The following is a 16816-nucleotide window of genomic DNA, read 5'->3' on the forward strand; positions in this document are numbered from 1 at the left end:
GGGGCCCCAAAAACAAAAGTTTTAAAAAAAAGATTGGTGGCAGGGGCCTATAGAATATTAAAATAATACATTGGTGGCCAGGGGATTAAAAAAAAAAAAAACACAAACTGGTGTTCAGTAGAATTGAACTCATGGCTTCAGTACTTCAACTTCGCCTCCTTTCGTGACTTCGGGTCTTTTCACCGCTTCAGGACTTCGGCTTCGGCTGTTTTCGTGACTTCGGGTCTTTGCGCTGCTTCAGGACTTCGGCTTCGGCTGTTTTCGTGACTTCGGGTCTTTGCGCTGCTTCAGGACTTCGGCTTCGGCTGTTTTCGTGACTTCGGGTCTTTTCGGCGCTTCGTGACTTCGGGACTTCGGCTTTTTCCGTGACTTCGGGTCTTTTCGTCGCATCGGCTTCGGCTTTTCGGCACTTCCGCATTCGGCACTGAAGAGGCAAGACGTACGGCTCGGGCGCTCGTAAGGGGGGCCCGGATCTTCAAAAAAATGCAGCGCTGCCGGGCCCCCCTTCATGCCCGGGCCCGGTACGCTTGTCCCCCCTGTCCCCCCCTGATGGCGGCCCTGGCAACGGGGCTCAGTAACTTAACTTAGTAGTATAGTTACACGGCTTGCTTGGCTACCAGGGCCACCCTAGCTTACAAGTACACAGTGACTGGTTATTGATCACTAATGAACAAATCCCTAAACTAATGCAGTGTCAAAGCCTCAAAGTCTGATCTGTGCATCTCCTGGGACAATCCACTCTGTGAGTAGGTATCCTTCCCATCAACATCAATAATATTGAGCTTGTCTGAGTGTCTTCTTTAACCTTGAAATGATTTTTAAAAAAATATATAAAAACCATTGTAAAATATAACCCCTTGCAGACTGTCTGGGCAATTGGCTGCAGCAGTGATCCCCAACCAGTGGCTCTTGAACAACATGTTACTCACCAACCTCTTGGGCATTGACCCCAGTGGCCTCAAAGCAGGTGATTATTTTTTAATTCCAGGTTTGGAGGCAAGTTTTAGTGGCATAAAACCAGGGGTACTACCAAACAGAGCCTCCTGTATAGTGATAATCCACATAGAAAATACCAAATAGACAATCACCAGTGTTGGACTGGCCCACCAGGATACCAGGAAAACTCCAGATGGGCCGAGGTGTCAGTGGACCCTCCTGCTTCTTAACATTTGGCCTATTTCATGGCCATTCCCTATTTCTATGAGAATAAAAAGATGGAATAATAGGTTATAGTATGTAAAGAAAAGAGAATAGTAGAATAGAGGTTGAGTGAGGAGAGGAAGAAAATAATACTTAGAGTAGGCCCCTGGTCTAAGAGTTTTTGGCATCCCCAGGAACCTTTTCCATGCTTGCGTTGCTCCTCAACTCTTTTTATATTTGAATGTGGCTCACAGGTATAAAAGGCTGTGGATCCCCGGGCTACAGTTTAAATAGTTACACCCTCTGAGCCACCCTTCATCGCATCCACAGCAAAGCCCTGAACCACTAAACCATGACCACCACCCAACATGATTCTCTTGATAAAGGGTATTAAACCCGAAACATGTTGTGTTTACCACTGCTCGGAATAAAAAGTTGTTTGCAGTAACACTGCTGGAGTTCCATTTCCTTCCTCTATACTTGAATCTTTGTAGCAGTTGCAGCACAACCATTAAGGAATTGGACACAAATCGTTTCGAAAATTGTACTAACCACCATCCCCCTCTTCTATTTGTACCACCCAACATGAACATGGCCATAACTCCTTTGGAAATGCCCTACAAAACATTTGTTTGGAAAAGGGGTGGCTTTGCGGATATAAATCGCAGGAAAAATGGAATTAGGTTTGAAAGGTATCCCAATACACAGAAAATGATCGTGACTCAGAATCAATGAGCATTGCCCATAAGTAGGCCACACAACTCTTACAAGCTCCCGAATGTTCTGACTAGAGTTTGTGGTGTTGCAATGACAGAGGAGTCTTATAGAGTATTATGAAAAGGTATCCTCTGCAACTGTTTCTATTTTAGAAAAGCACAAACAAGTCACTGTATGTGACATTACCCCAGGGGGACTAATAGCCATGCAGAGAATTATAAATATGTTTGACCAAAAGGATCAGCTAATCAATATGTGATTGGATCAGTTGGATATTTAGGTGAGGGCCAGATTCCTCCAGACAAGAGATCTGTGGCCCCAGTAAGGGAGCTCCCTTGTCAAACGATTATTGGTGCAGGGGCCAAATGCTTAAATCGGGCAGATATGGGCAAGTACATAGGTAGAAGATGTGTCTAGTGTACTGCACAGATCCTAATATCTCCTATATTACTGACCTGGCTCAAAGCATAGATATTTGCCTGGAGGATCAATCTAAGCTTAAAGGCTTTATACTCACCCACTTCATCTCTGATTGTTGCAAGTTCAACCAGCAGCTGCTTTTCCTTTATAAGGCCATTTTCATTCTGCAGAGAAATCACATTTCAGAGACAGTTAAAAGGTATTCGTAAAAACATATGTTAAATGAATAGCTATAAAGTCAATACTATATGGATAATTAAGTAGTGCCTCTACTATAGGCAAAAATATGTTATTTAATTAACCGAGAAATGCAGTCATTCAGGATTAGTATTATTATAAAATTAGTGTGTCACTGAAGGTGCCCTTTAAAAGCAAATATTCCTATAGCCTTCATGCACAGAGCACATAACAGCCTACATGTACAGCAGCAAACTATGGTAGAAAACTATTACTATGGATTTGCCATGGGGAGGGGCAGTGTCCATCATTCCTTTATTAAAAATAGGCTTAAAGGAACAGTAACACCAAAAAAGTGTTTTAAAATCATGAAAATATCATGTAGTGTTGCCCTGCACTGGTAAAACTGCTGTGTTTGCTTCAGAAACACTACTATAGTTCATATAAACAAGCTGCTGTGTAGCAATGGTGGAAATTGAAAAAAGATTACATGGCACAGGTTAAATAGTGGATAACAGATAACACCATTATGTTCTACAGAGTTTATCTGCGGTGTAACCTGAGCCTTTTCTCCTTTGAATGGCTGCCCCCATTGCTACACAGCAGCTTATTTATATAAACTATAGTAGTGTTTCTGAAGCAAACACACCAGTTTTACCAGTGCAGGGCAACACTGCATTATATTTGTATTACTTTAAAACACTTTAGTTTTTTGATGTTACTGTTCCTTTAAACAGGAATTAAATCTGTACATTGCATTCCCAAGTGCTTTTAGCTATTTCATTTTTTTCCATATTGCCCCTTCTTTCTCGTACACCTCCTGTAGTGATCCAAGGACAACTTTAGGATTAGCGAGTTAATTTCCAATGCAGAGCGTCTATCCTTGTGCCTTGCCGGGCCATTGAGCTGAGTGGGACAAAGTGATATACGGAAGCCCAGCGCAGTGATCTGGAAAATACTGTGAACCCCCTAACACTGGTCAGCAGTCAGATATTTGACTGGCCTGGCTGGTAAAAATTATGCTCAATGCTATTAATAGGGCAGAAATATAAAGATAAAGGCATGGGATCCTTATCCGAAAACCTGTTATCCAGAAATCTCCGAATTACAGAAAGGCTGTCTCCCATACATTCCATTTTATCCAAATAATCCAAGTTTTTACAAATAATAAATAATCCTTTTTCTCTGTAATAATAAAACAATAGCTTGTACTTGATCCAAACTAAGATATAATTAATCCTTATTGGAAGCAGAACCAGCTTTTTAGGTTTATTTAATGTTTACTAGTGATCGGCGAATTTCTCCCAAAAAATTCGCAAAAAATCGTGAAATCGAAAAAATCGTGAAATTCAAACGTTTTCATGAAAAAATCGTGCAAATCGGACGTTTTCACGGAAAAATCATGAAATTAGAAGGATTCCACTAAAAATTGTGAAATTTGAAGGATTTCACTCAAAAATCGTGAAATTTGACGGGTTTCACAAAAAAATCGTGAAAATCGGACGTTGCACTCAAAAATCATGAAATTTGAAGGTTTTCACAATAAAAACGTGAAATTTGAAGGATTTCACTCAAAAATCTTGAAATTTGAAGGTTTTCACTAAAAAATCGTGAAAATCTGAAATTTTCACGAAAAAAACTTGAAAATTGACGCTGGCGATTTGCGAATTATTTGCTGACGGCGAAATCCGGAAATTCACCGCAAATTTGTGCCAGGCGAATTTATTTGCCCATCACTAATGTTTACATGATTATCTAGCAGAATTAAGGAATGAAGATACAAATTATGTAAAGATTCATTATCCAGAAAGCCCCAGGTCCCGAGCATTCTCGATAACAGGTCCCATACCTGTATCAAGAAACTTAATCACATACCTCCTAACATTTTGGAAATAAGAAGAAGGATCTGCGAAGGATGTAAAATTCTCATTAAAATTCATTGTCAAAAGCACATTTCAGAGGATCATCATTCAGAACAATTACCTGCAGGAGTCAGAACGTGGAAAAAAAAAAAGCTTTCTCTTACCTTGAAAACATAAAAGAAAATTGCAAAAATACTCAGGGAGCACTTTTCTCATACTTACTTTCATTTTCTACAGGCCTTTAGCCTCCTTTTAAATCTTTGTTTTGATGGTAAAAAATAAATAGCAAAAAAAGGAAATGGTTTAGAATATAAAATTGACAAAAGAGTAGTGCAGGTTCCCACCATACACTGGGCATCAACATCCCCCTACAATAACTAGTAGCTCCACAAAGTCCACTCACCAATGTAGCAATAAAGGTTTAAACCATTATGCTCAAACCCGCAAAGAAGATAGTTTGCGTCATTTTATATGCCCTTAAAGGAACAGTGACACTAAAAAATCAAAGTGTTATAAAGGAATGACAATATAATGTAGTATTGCCCTGCACTGGTAAAACTGGTGTGTTTGCTTCAGAAAAACAACTCTAGTTTATATAAACAAGCTGCTGTGTAGCCATGGGGGCAGCCATTCAAGCACAGGATACACAGTAGAGAACAGATACGTTCTGAAGAATCCCATTGTATACTACAGAGCTTATCTGTTATCTGCTGAGTATCCTGTGCCTTTTCTCCTTTTTTTGCTTTGAATGGCTGCCCCCATGTCTACACAGCAGCTTATTTATATAAACTGTAGTTTCTGAAGCAAACACACCCGTTGCACCAGTGCAGCATAATCTATATATCATATTTTCACTACTTTATTACACTTTTATTTTTTGGTGTTACTTTTCCTTTAAAGGGGTTAACTTTTAGTTTGTTATAGAATGGCTAATTCTAAGATACTTTGAAACTGGTCTTCATTTTTTCTTTTTTATTGTTTTAAAATTAATCAACTTCTTCTTTGAACAGATTTCAAATGGGGGTCACTGACCCCATCTAAAAAAAATCTCTACGGCTACAAATGTATTGTTATTGCTACTTTTTATTACTCGTCTTTCTATTCCAGCCCTCGCCTATTCATATTCCTCTGTCTCTTATTCAAATCAAGGCCGCTAAGGTAATTTGGACCCTAGCAGCCAGACTGCTGAAATTGCAAACTTGAGAACTACTGAATAAAAAGCAAAAAACATTGTGATGAGCCATCATTTTTACCCGCCAGCCCGGTAAAATACCGGCCAGGTGGCAACCGTAGCTACAGGATATTGGGAACATGTGAAAGGATATTGAGCATCAATTAATTGTGCTCCAAAGAGCAGCCAGTGGGGAAGCTCTGTAGATAAAACATATTATGGGCATATTTAGGGGCAAATTCATCAAGGGTCGAATATCGAGGGTTAATTAACCCTCAATATTCGACTGGGAATTAAAATCCTTCGACTTCAAATATCGTAGTCGAAGGATTTTTGCGCAAATAGTTTGATCGAACGATCGACGGAATAATTCGCAGGATTTTAATCCAACGATCGAAAGATTATCCTTCGACCAAAAAAACTTAGCCAAGCCTATGGGGACCTTCCCCATAGGCTAACATTGGGTTCGGTAGCTTTTAGGTGCGAACTAGGGGGTTGAAGTTTTTTCTTAAAGAGACTTCGACTATCGAATAGTCGAATAGTCGAACGATTTTTAGTTCGAATCCTTCGATTCGAAGTCGTAGTCAAAGGTCGAAGTAGCCCATTCGATGGTCGAAGTAGCCAAAAAAACACTTCGAAATTCGAAGTTTTTTTACTTCGAATCCTTCACTCGAGCTTGGTGAATGGGCCCCTTACTATTGGTCGATTATTGAGGGTTAATTAACCCTCGATATTCGACTATCGAAGTTAAATCCTCCGACTTCGAATATCGAAGTCGAAGGATTTACCGATATTCGTGTGTTCGAACGATCGAAGGAATAATCGTTCGAACGATTCGAAGGATTTTAATCCATCGATAGAACCAAATTCCTTCGATCAGAAATTTGCTAGAAAGCCTATGGGGACCTTCCCCATAGGCTAACATTGATGTGCGGTAGGTTTTAGGTGGCGAAGTAGGAGGTCGAAGTTTTTTTTAAAGAGACAGTACTTCGACTATCGAATGGTCGAATAGTCAAAAGATTTTTAGTTCAAATTGATTCGATGTCGAAGTCGTAGTCGAAGGTCGAAGTAGCCAATTCGATGGTCGAAGTAGCCATAAAATAACATCGAAATTTGATGTTTTTTGCATTCGAATCCTTCACTCGAGCTAAGTAAATGTGCCCCTTAGTGTATGCTACTTTGCATTAGGGATCTGATATATTTTCCGTTATGTAAGTACAGGTATGGGATCCATTATTCGAAAAACCCGTTATCCAGAAAGTTCAGCATTATAGAAAGGCCATCTCTAGACTCCATTTTATCCAAATAATCCATAATTAAAAAAACAAAAACAAAAAAAACAGTTCCTTGTACTTGATCCAAACTAAGATATAATTACTCCTTATTGGGAACACGACCATCTTATTTCTAGTAGATGAAGATCCAAATTACAGAAACATCCATGATCCAGAAAACCCCAGGCCCTGAGCATTCTGGATAACAGGTCTCATACCTGTAACCCCTACTACCTAGATGGTACCGGAAGGAAAATAACCAGGTCATTTGCTGTATATATATTGTGAACTTTGTTGGGATACACTTTTCAGCACTGTCCAACCTGGGCTGGGCACCTAATGAACTGGGCCACATACAGACATGGAGAAAGCCGTAGATTTGCCATACGTTGTTCTGTTCCAACAGCTATAGGGATTATAGGAAAGAAAAAAACTCACTGAAAGACTAAATCTTGAATGTTCAATTAGATTAAAATTTCAACAGATTATTTTTCCCAACAATAAATCTTTTGTGGTGTGCGTAGTGTGAATGGCCTTAATACTTGCAGAGAATTTTGTCTTCGGGTCACATGAATGATGTATAAATACAGGGTATACACTGCTCTTACAGGCAGGAGATCTATTTATGTTATACAGCTTTAATTTCATAATGAAATACAGGTATGGGACCTCTTATACATAATGCTCAGGACCGGGGACTTTATGCATAAGGGAATCTTTCCGTATTTTGGATCTTCATACCTTAAGTCTGCTAATAAATCATTTAAACATTAAATAAACCCAATAGGCTGGTTCTGTATAATTATTACAGAGAAAAAGGAAATCATTTTTAAAAATGTAAATTATTTGCTTAAAATACAGACTATGGGAGATGGGTGTCCCGTCATTTAGAGCTTTCTGCATAAACGGGTTTCCAGATAACAGATCCTGTACCTGTAATAAGGATTTTATATGCACATACATTAAACTGAAGAAGAAGAAATAAATACAGAATGGCCCGGGGACCTGATGCTTCTGCCTGGCCAGGGCAAATATTAAGTACAGGGTCTTCTGCCCACTGGAATGAAGCCACGATACATGACACTAGGGGGCACATTTACTAATGGTCGACTATCGATGGTTAATTAACCCTCGATATTCGACCATCTAAGTTAAATCCTTCGAATATCGAAGTCGAAGGATTTAGTGCTATTCGTTCGTTCGAACGATCGAAGGAATAATCGTTTGATCGAACGATTAAATCCTTCGAACCGAACGATTCGAAGGATTTTTATCCATCGATCAAACGAACGATTTTCCTTCGATCAAAAAAAGCTAGGAAAGCCTATGGGGACCTTCCCCATAGGTTAACATTGATGCTCGGTAGCTTTTAGGTGGCGAAGTTGGTGGTTGAAGTTTTTTTTAAAGAGACAGTACTTCGACTATCGAATGGTCGTATAGTCGAACGATTTTTAGTTCAAATCGTTCGATTCGAAGTCGTAGTCAAAGGTCGAAGTAGCCAGTTTGATGGTCAGAGTAGCCAAAAAAAACATTCGAAATTTGAAGTTTTTTCCTTCTAATCCTTCACTCGAGCTAAGTAAATGTGTCCCTAGGGATCCATTATCTAGAAATCTGTTATCCAGACAATTCAGAATTATGGAAAGACCATTTCCTTTTTCTCTTTAAGAATAAAACAGTAGCTTATACTTCAACCCAACTAAGATATAATTAATCCTTATTTGAAGCAAAACCAGCCTATTGGGTTTATTTAATTTTTACATGATTTTCTAGTAGACTTAGGGGCACATTTACTTAGCTAGAGTGAAGGATTAGAAGAAAAAAAACTTCGAATTTCGAATGTTTTTTTAGCTACTTCGACCATCGAACTGGCTACTTCGACCTTTGACTACGACTTCGAATCGAACGATTCAAACTAAAAATCGTTCGACTATTCGACCATTCGATAGTCGAAGTACTGTCTCTTTAAAAAAAACTTCAACCACCTAATTCGCCACCTAAAACCTACCGAGCTTTCCTAGCTTTTTTTGATAGAAGGAAAATCATTCGATCGATGGATTAAAATCCTTCGAATCGTTCGACGTATTAGCGCTAAATCCTTCGACTTCGATATTCGAAGTCGAAGGATTTAACTTCGAGGGTCGAATATTGAGGGTTAATGAACCCTCGATATTCGACCATTGGTAAATGTGCCCCCTAAGGTATGAAGATCCAAATTACGGAAAGATCTATTATGTGGAAAGCGCAAGTCCCTAGCATTCTGGACTATATGGTGTAGTAGTTAAATTCTTTGAAATGGAACTGCTAGACTGTGTCACTAACCTCTCCACTGAATAATGCTTAGAACAGGGGGAAAGCCACAATAATGATGATTTATGACATCACAGCAGTATTTTACAAGCAGTATCAATGGCAGCATCCTCAGAGCCTGGAGGCAAAGCAAAGCATGAAGGAAATAAAATAAATCAAGACACCAGTGGCTCTGGCAGTAAAGGAATTCCAGAGCCCTCATCTGACTGATATAAAATACATAAATAAGAGACATCCAACCTGCTCTCCTATTGTAACTCCCAGCGTCCCACTCCCAGCAACTTGCAATTCGATTACAGCTAAAGGGAGGCAAGTCCGATATCCGTAATGTAGATACTGACAATATCTAACAAATTTCACTTAATGTAATGAATTGCTTGCTTGTATGACCTAAGCAATATTCCCTTTCTGTCTTGCCTTTAGCAGGCATCATTTATAGCATTTCTCTTAGTTAATGTGCCATTCCATCTAAAGTGCTGGCCAATAAATTTACTGGTACATTACGCTGTCCACTATGTCTTTCTAGATAGAAGTTTTTGCTTTGTCTGGCCAACAAGTGATGATAATGCGGCATTGTTGGTATGAGTAGGAGGTTATGCACTTGCTATATAAAACGAAATGCTTAGTATGTTTATTTCATACTCAGGGCAGTCAGGTTTTTAAATTTTTAAAAAAGCTCCGTCTGGCGTAAATACGCATAAACTGCAGTACCACTGAAACGAATGGAAAACGAACTATGGCAATTCTCGCAGGGCGCTTGCAAGCTGAAATACGCCAGTATTGGTGTTTTTTATCAGAAACGCCAATACGTTAAGAAACTACCAAACCAATAGACTCTATAAAAATGTATCAAAGAGTGAAGTTCTGCCACTAGAGTGAAATTCCGCAGCTCACAATTCATTTCTATGTGATTTTGAAAGGCGTATTTATCAATGGGTGAAAGTGAAAGTCCACCCTTTGATAAATACGCCTTTAAAAATCCCATAGAAATGAATGGAAAGTGGCGGAATTTCACTCTAGTGGCAGAACTTCACTATTAACTTCACTCTTAAATAAAATTTACCCCTATGGGATCTGCAAGTTTGAAACAAAACTTTAACATAAATGCGCAGCGTATTTTAATTATGGCGTCTAAATAATCGCGAGATAAATGACGCATATACGTTTTTATGGCCGGTGACGTAATTACGTTTTTGCATCTAAATAGGTTTTCTATTTCTAAATAGCTTTACTATTTTCTATTTCCAGCCAGCGGAATTATGGGGAACGAGAACAATGAGAAGTGCATGTTGGGAAAAGAAACCTAAGTGCTGAAAAACGCATGTTGCCGGACGCGTGTGGACTCAGTGGCGTATTTACGCCCGACAGAGCTTTTTTGTAAAAACGCCACGTCTGCCCTTGCCCTAACGTGTAACAGGTCCCAATAAAGAACTGGGATGCCAAGCAGAACCACTTTATTAACAAGCAATGCAATGAAATGATTGTGGAAATGGGTTCACCCTCCAACATACTTTCTCTTTGACCTCCTGCACTGAACAGCTAGAAAAAGATACAAAGGGGCAAATTCACTAAGATTCGTAGTTGCGCCAGCGTCCGCTTCGCCGCACTTCGCCAGGCGTATTTTCGCCAGCGCTACGCAAATTCACAAAAATCCGAAGTTGCGCTCAGGGGAAGCATAAGGTTGCGAAGTTGGGCTAGCGTTAATTCGCAAAGCAAATCGAAGTTACGCTAGCGATGCTTAATTTGCATACGGCGCCAAATTGAAGTTTCAATGGAGGTATATGTAGCATCACTACACAAGCCTGGGAAACCTTCAAAACATCAAATAAAATTTTTATTTTGCCCTACACATGTGCCCACTGTATAGTTAATTTGCCATGAGTTAGGAAATGTAGGGGGGAAGGAGGGGAGCCCCAAAAAATTTTTCGACCTTTTTCAGCCTATCACCCATAAAAAAGAAAAAACGCTAGCGTTTTTTGGGACTTAGAAAATTTTTTAACTTTTTTTGAAGCAATCCCTATCTACTCTATTGCGCTTCGCCTGGTCTGAGGTGGCGAAGGAAGTCTGGCGTAAAAGGTAGCGTTCAGAAAAATTTGCACGTCAGTGAATTTGCATAGTTACGTCCGTTGCACAAATTCTCCAGGCGTGAGGGTGCGAAGTAACACTAGCAAATTTACGCCAGCGTCCGTGAATCGGCGAATTAACAAAAATGCGCTACACTAGCGAATTAACTCTAGCGTTAGGCGCTTCCTCCTTTAGTGAATTTGCCCCAAAGTTTCTAACTTAACTGGCTTTTGTCAGAGAGCCCAGAATAGATACTAAGATACTTTTGTAACAATTATAAATATATAAACGGCCGTGCTCACGCCCGTATTTTTGAGAATACACTTAGCCAGCTAATTACTGGTGGTGCATGAGATTAAAACGTACAACGTACAGTAATGACAAACTGATACAAATAAATCTACACGAATGCTGCTAAGATCTCCCACATCCATTCTTAGCATTTTTAACAGAGTTTGGACAATTTCAATTTTCTGGACAATTTACTTAATTAATTATCTGTGGTTTGATTAAGTTGATTGAATTAAGTTTTCATTAAGTATTTTTTTTTTCAATGAATTTATATAAGAATTAATGTGCATACAATATTTATGGGTTTTTTTTCTATGACATTTATGAACTTTGGGAGGTTTGGAAAAAAATCTGGGAGCTCTATAACTAATAAAATTTAATGAATTGAGGTTTAATATACAGAGTGCGATTTTTGAGATACTTTTTTTTTTAAAATCTGGACCATATACTTTTGTAACAATATAAGATAAGCAGGTCTCTTGGGAGAACTTAGACTCACAGTTTAAAGGGCAATTCACCTTCATTAGCAAAACTGCAATAACACATTAAAAACCACAGAAATGTGTTCAAACTTTCATAACCTGCCAAGTTTTTTTAAAATGGACATGGTAATTAGTGGGTGTGGCCACACAAATGGGCGTGGTCAAAATAATTTGCCACCGTTTCAACCACCGAAGCAGGGGCAGAAGCATCGCTAGGGCAGAGAGGACAGTTGCACTCTCTGCACTAGAAGAGCCTAAATTCTGATTTTATAAATGGAATGTCACCTCAGGAGAGACTATTTGCTGCCCCTTGTAACCTTCAGGCTGCTGCCAACTAAGGGGACTTTCTCAATTTACCTCCTGGGAGCAGCACCCCTGTTCATTCCATCCAATAAACTTTAACAACAAACAACAAGACACCATGCAGCCAGCAGGTTAAAGGTACAAGTATGGGACCTGTTATCAAGAATGGTTGGGACCTGAGTTTTCCAGGAATTTGGATTTCTAAGTTCACTAAAAAATAATTTAAACATTCCATAAACTCAATAAGATGGTATAGGAATAATTTGTTTGGATTAAGTACAAGGCGCTGTTTTATTATTACATAGAAAAAGGAAATCATTTTAAAAAATGTGAATTATTCCATGATGGAGTCTATGGGAGTTTTCTGGATGACGAATCCTATACCTGTATTTTAAAGCCAAGATTTATCTGTGGATAGGTTGTAGCATATTAATTCCAACTTCTTTCGGTTAGCGTCTTCAATGTGCATTTTATTATAAAATTAATTCTGCCAAAGCAAATTCATACCCTATAGAAATCCGCATTCATTTAAGAAAACGTGAGCTGCAGCATAGGACTCAGCACATAAAGCAAATGCTGGAGGGTAAGTCAAGGTTACCTGCAAGCACGGCTATCATTTTTCACTTTCAAATAAAGCTTGGCTTTTTTTTTTTTGGCTTCTATTTAATTTCCCGAGACAATGATGAAGCACAGTAACTGCAATAATATCCTTCAGCTGCTTTAGCATAAATGGAGGTGGGCTTGTGTAATGATACCGAGCACTTGACCACAAAGTCGTATATTTCCAAGAAGAAAGATGACAACGTGGGGGAGGTGAGGATCATTGACCAATGCACAGGGTGGAACAGCTCACATTTGAAAATCGACCAAGCTCATCAATCCCTGGTATAAAAAATTCTTATTTAATCTGGTTATTTTGAAAAAGTTCTGTCCTAATATGAACACTGGTGACTGATCTTAGCAGACTCGACATGATGATTTTGGGGCCGATTCACTAACTTCGAGTGAAGGATTCAAAGGTAAAAAACGTTGAATTTCGAAGTTTTTTTTTGGCTACTTCGACCATCGAATGGGCTACTTCGAACTTCGACTAAGACTTTGAATCGAAGGATTCGAAGTAAAAATCGTTCGTCTATTCGACCATTCGATAGTCGAAGTACTGTCTCTTTAAAAAAAACTTTGACCCCCTAGTTCGCCACCTAAAAGCTACCGAAGTCAATGTTAGCCTATGGGGAAGGTCCCCATAGGCTTGGCTAACTTTTTTTTGATCGAAGGATATTCCTTCGATCGTTGGATTAAAATCCTTCGAATCGTTCGATTCGAAGGATTTTATCGTTCGATTAAAGGAATTATCCTTCGATCAAACTATCTGCTTTAAATCCTTCGACTTCGATATTTGAAGTCGAAGGATTTTAATTCCTAGTCGAATATCGAGGGTTAATTAACCCTCGATATTCGACCCATAGTGAATCGGCCCCCTAGAGTTACTTACTTAGAGCACAGAGCACAGAAATGGAGAGTGGCAAGGTTAGTAGAAAGATAAATTATAGGGGACTTGGAAAGTTATAGAAGAGAAGATGGATTGGGTAAATGAGCCTCAGGCAGCTTTAAAACAAGAATCGACCCTGCCAGGCTGAGAAACAGACCCTCCACTCCAGAGTCATCTGTCTTCACTTATCTGCCCAAACTTCAAGCCAAAATATATACATACGTATTTTGGCACTGAAATCCAATCCATGTGTCTGTACCAGGCCCAATGCAGTGGCTCTGGGTGCAGGCACTGAAAAGAGCAGGGGCTGGTTGCTATAGAGGGGTAAATTCTTATATGCAGGCTTTTATACAGTATCCAGTGTACAGCTTTTGTTGTTAGTGTTTTCAAAGCAGCAGTCTATTATGCAGGAGAAATAAGCACTATACACATACCCATCTTACCATTAGTCATAGGCAAAGAAATTGGCATTTTGTTTGTTTTGTTTATTTATTACTGGTATAATCATAAAAACAAGAACAGCTTCCTTTACTTACTTACCTATCACAGATATTACATTCTAGAGACCTTACTGCCAACACAATAGTTGCTCATTGATTTATGACATGCCATGTGCTTACTAGACATAAGCAGACATGTGAAACCAAAACACCCTGGCAAGGAAGGGGTTAAGTAGCCTCCCCAAACACAAAAATCGGCCCATGGTTTTCAGGTTTATCTAGGAGGGCAAAACCTTGTCTCCAATTTCAACCTTAAATCTGGCCATAGACATACAGATATAATTGTACAAATACTCGATTCGTACGATTTTTGGACCATGTATGGAGAGTCCCGACAATTTTCGTGCCATGGCGATCGGTCGTTTGGTCGATCGGACAGGTTAAAAAATTTCTGTCATCTGCCTATAATATCTCTGCATGTATTGCTGATCTGATGATTTTCAGTGGGAGACTGTCACCAGCTTTGTCGGACATAAACTTTCGTATGATTGCTGTCAGGGGCAGAACATTATCTGAGCTGTTCTTTTACTTTAGGGTTAGGGTTAGTGTCAGATCGGGATGTCTGTTCGTTCGTCCGATATTGCAGGTATATCTGCACGTCTATGGCCACCTTAACTGGCCTCCCATACCCCAAGCCCCATTAGGGGCCAGTGCCAAAAGTTGCACAATGAGCCCCAAGAATCAGCCTTTTCTCTCTTCCAGTTCTCTTTATATTTTGGTGCTCCCGAAACATCAGAATCTGATGCACTGGAAGAATATTTTCTTTTATTACAGAAAATGTCCCTTCTTGTAAGACCTCTTTTCATTTTCCACCCAGTTACATAGAAAACTTTAAGGCATCTGTTTTTTTTTTTTAAATGAATTTAATTGCCTTCTCTAAATATATTTAGCTTTCATATGTTACTTGCTCTTCTTCTTAATTCTACTAGTGCAATCCCTATGGCATCGGAGCAATCAATATAAATGTAATGCCTCTGTGTTCAGATTCATGCTGATTAAGTACTGCTATTAAAGTGGACCTGTCAGCCAGACACAAAAATTTGTATAACAAAAGTCCTTTTCAAATTAAACATGAAATCCAATTTCTATTTTTTATTAAAGCATTCATAGCTACTGTAAGCTCATTTGAAAATCTCAGCTGTCAATCAAATATTGTCTGCCCCTCCTCTATGCCTAGGCGGGGCAGACAATTACTTTCACTTTCTTTTCAGCACTTTCTAGATGTCACTGCTCTCCCCACATTCCCCCTCTCTCTTCACTGTTTAATTGTGTAGCCAGGGCATGGGGATGGACATCAGGTCCCCCATTCTGGTGCACAAACAATATTCTGAGATGATGCAAGACTTGTCTTAGTAACAGTGTCCACAAAATTGCTCCTGCCTGCTTGCTATCATTTTGAATTCGCAGACTGAAGGAAATAAGATTCAAATAATTAATATAGTGTAATTAAAGTTCATTATGCTTGACTAATGTGATAAAATAGGATTTTGAATAATTTTTTTGGGTGACGGGTCCCCTTTAAGAAAACTTGCAGTGCAGTAAAGACACATCTTGTTGTTGTTGATGGTTGGTGGGGTTTCTGTTTTGACCCAGAGCAGGGTTGTTCTGTAAGACCAGCCTAACCTGTGAGATTCTCTTGCCATTTTTGGTGAAGGTTGAGTGTCTCTTTATTGATAAAGTTTATATTAGAATAAAGACCCTGTATTTCAGTTGTTCCGCTTACATGTATGTTTGTTTCTGGGAAAAGCTTTGTATAAATGCACATAATGCTTCCTTAGTATCTCTAATTGTAATTCTAATGGGTAATGCCTTGTGTTTGACTAGGAGAAGTATCTGAAAGCTGGTTAACAGGAAATGAAGAAAATTGTTCCATGATGACCAGGACTTTACTACCCTTAAAGGAGAAGGAAAGCTACGGAGGCATTTTATTGCCAATAGATTAGCTGCAATAGTGCAAGCTAGAATGCTATATTTATTCAGTAGAATGTTTTATCATACCTGAGTAAAAAGCTCTAGAAACTCTCTGTTTGTTTAGAATAGGAGCTGCAGTATTAATGTGGTGTGACATCACTTCCTGCCTGAGTCTCTCCCTGCTCTGGGCTCAGATTACAGTAGAGAAGGGAAAGGGGGGGAAGAAGAGCAAACTGAGCATGCTCTTGCCCAGGGCAATGAGGTTTAAGCTGAAGGCAGGAAGTCTGATACAGAAGCCCATGAGTACACAATAGAAGGAAAGAAATGCTGTGTTTCTTTTGACAGGGGACTCAGAGCAACATTACTTTGGGGGTTTACTGGTATATTTACAGTAGATGGACCTTTCTGATAAGGCTTACTTAGTTTTAACCTTTCCTTCTCCTAAAACTACCTACTCTAGTGACTACAAATTTCCAGCACCAATAACACTCCATCATCTTCTATGGATGTGAAATAATAACCTATTATTGAGAATCTTCCTTGGGGCAGAAGACTCGCCAAACACAATTATATACGTCACTTTGATCAGCTTTTTCCATTATATTATTGAGATTCTGATTGAATCCTATGCACCAGCACATACACCACTCATATTTTCAAGAGTAAAGCAATGCCACAAATGCACTGAAGGCAAGAGAGCAAAGGCAC

The 16816-nt window shown here is 39.2% G+C and overlaps 1 protein-coding gene across 1 annotated transcript in view; it reads right to left on the minus strand.

Annotated features, from left to right (window-relative positions):
* LOC108709955 (microtubule-associated tumor suppressor candidate 2) overlaps positions 1 to 16816 on the minus strand; it is a 288085-nt gene that overhangs the window by 23425 nt on the left and 247844 nt on the right. Inside the window, exon 8 of the mRNA XM_041584508.1 lies at positions 2375 to 2441. Coding sequence (XP_041440442.1) covers positions 2375 to 2441 — 67 coding nt within the window. The remainder of the gene's footprint in view (positions 1 to 2374; positions 2442 to 16816) is intronic.

This window comes from Xenopus laevis, chromosome 2S (genome assembly GCF_017654675.1).
Source record: "Xenopus laevis strain J_2021 chromosome 2S, Xenopus_laevis_v10.1, whole genome shotgun sequence".
NCBI lineage: Eukaryota > Metazoa > Chordata > Amphibia > Anura > Pipidae > Xenopus > Xenopus laevis.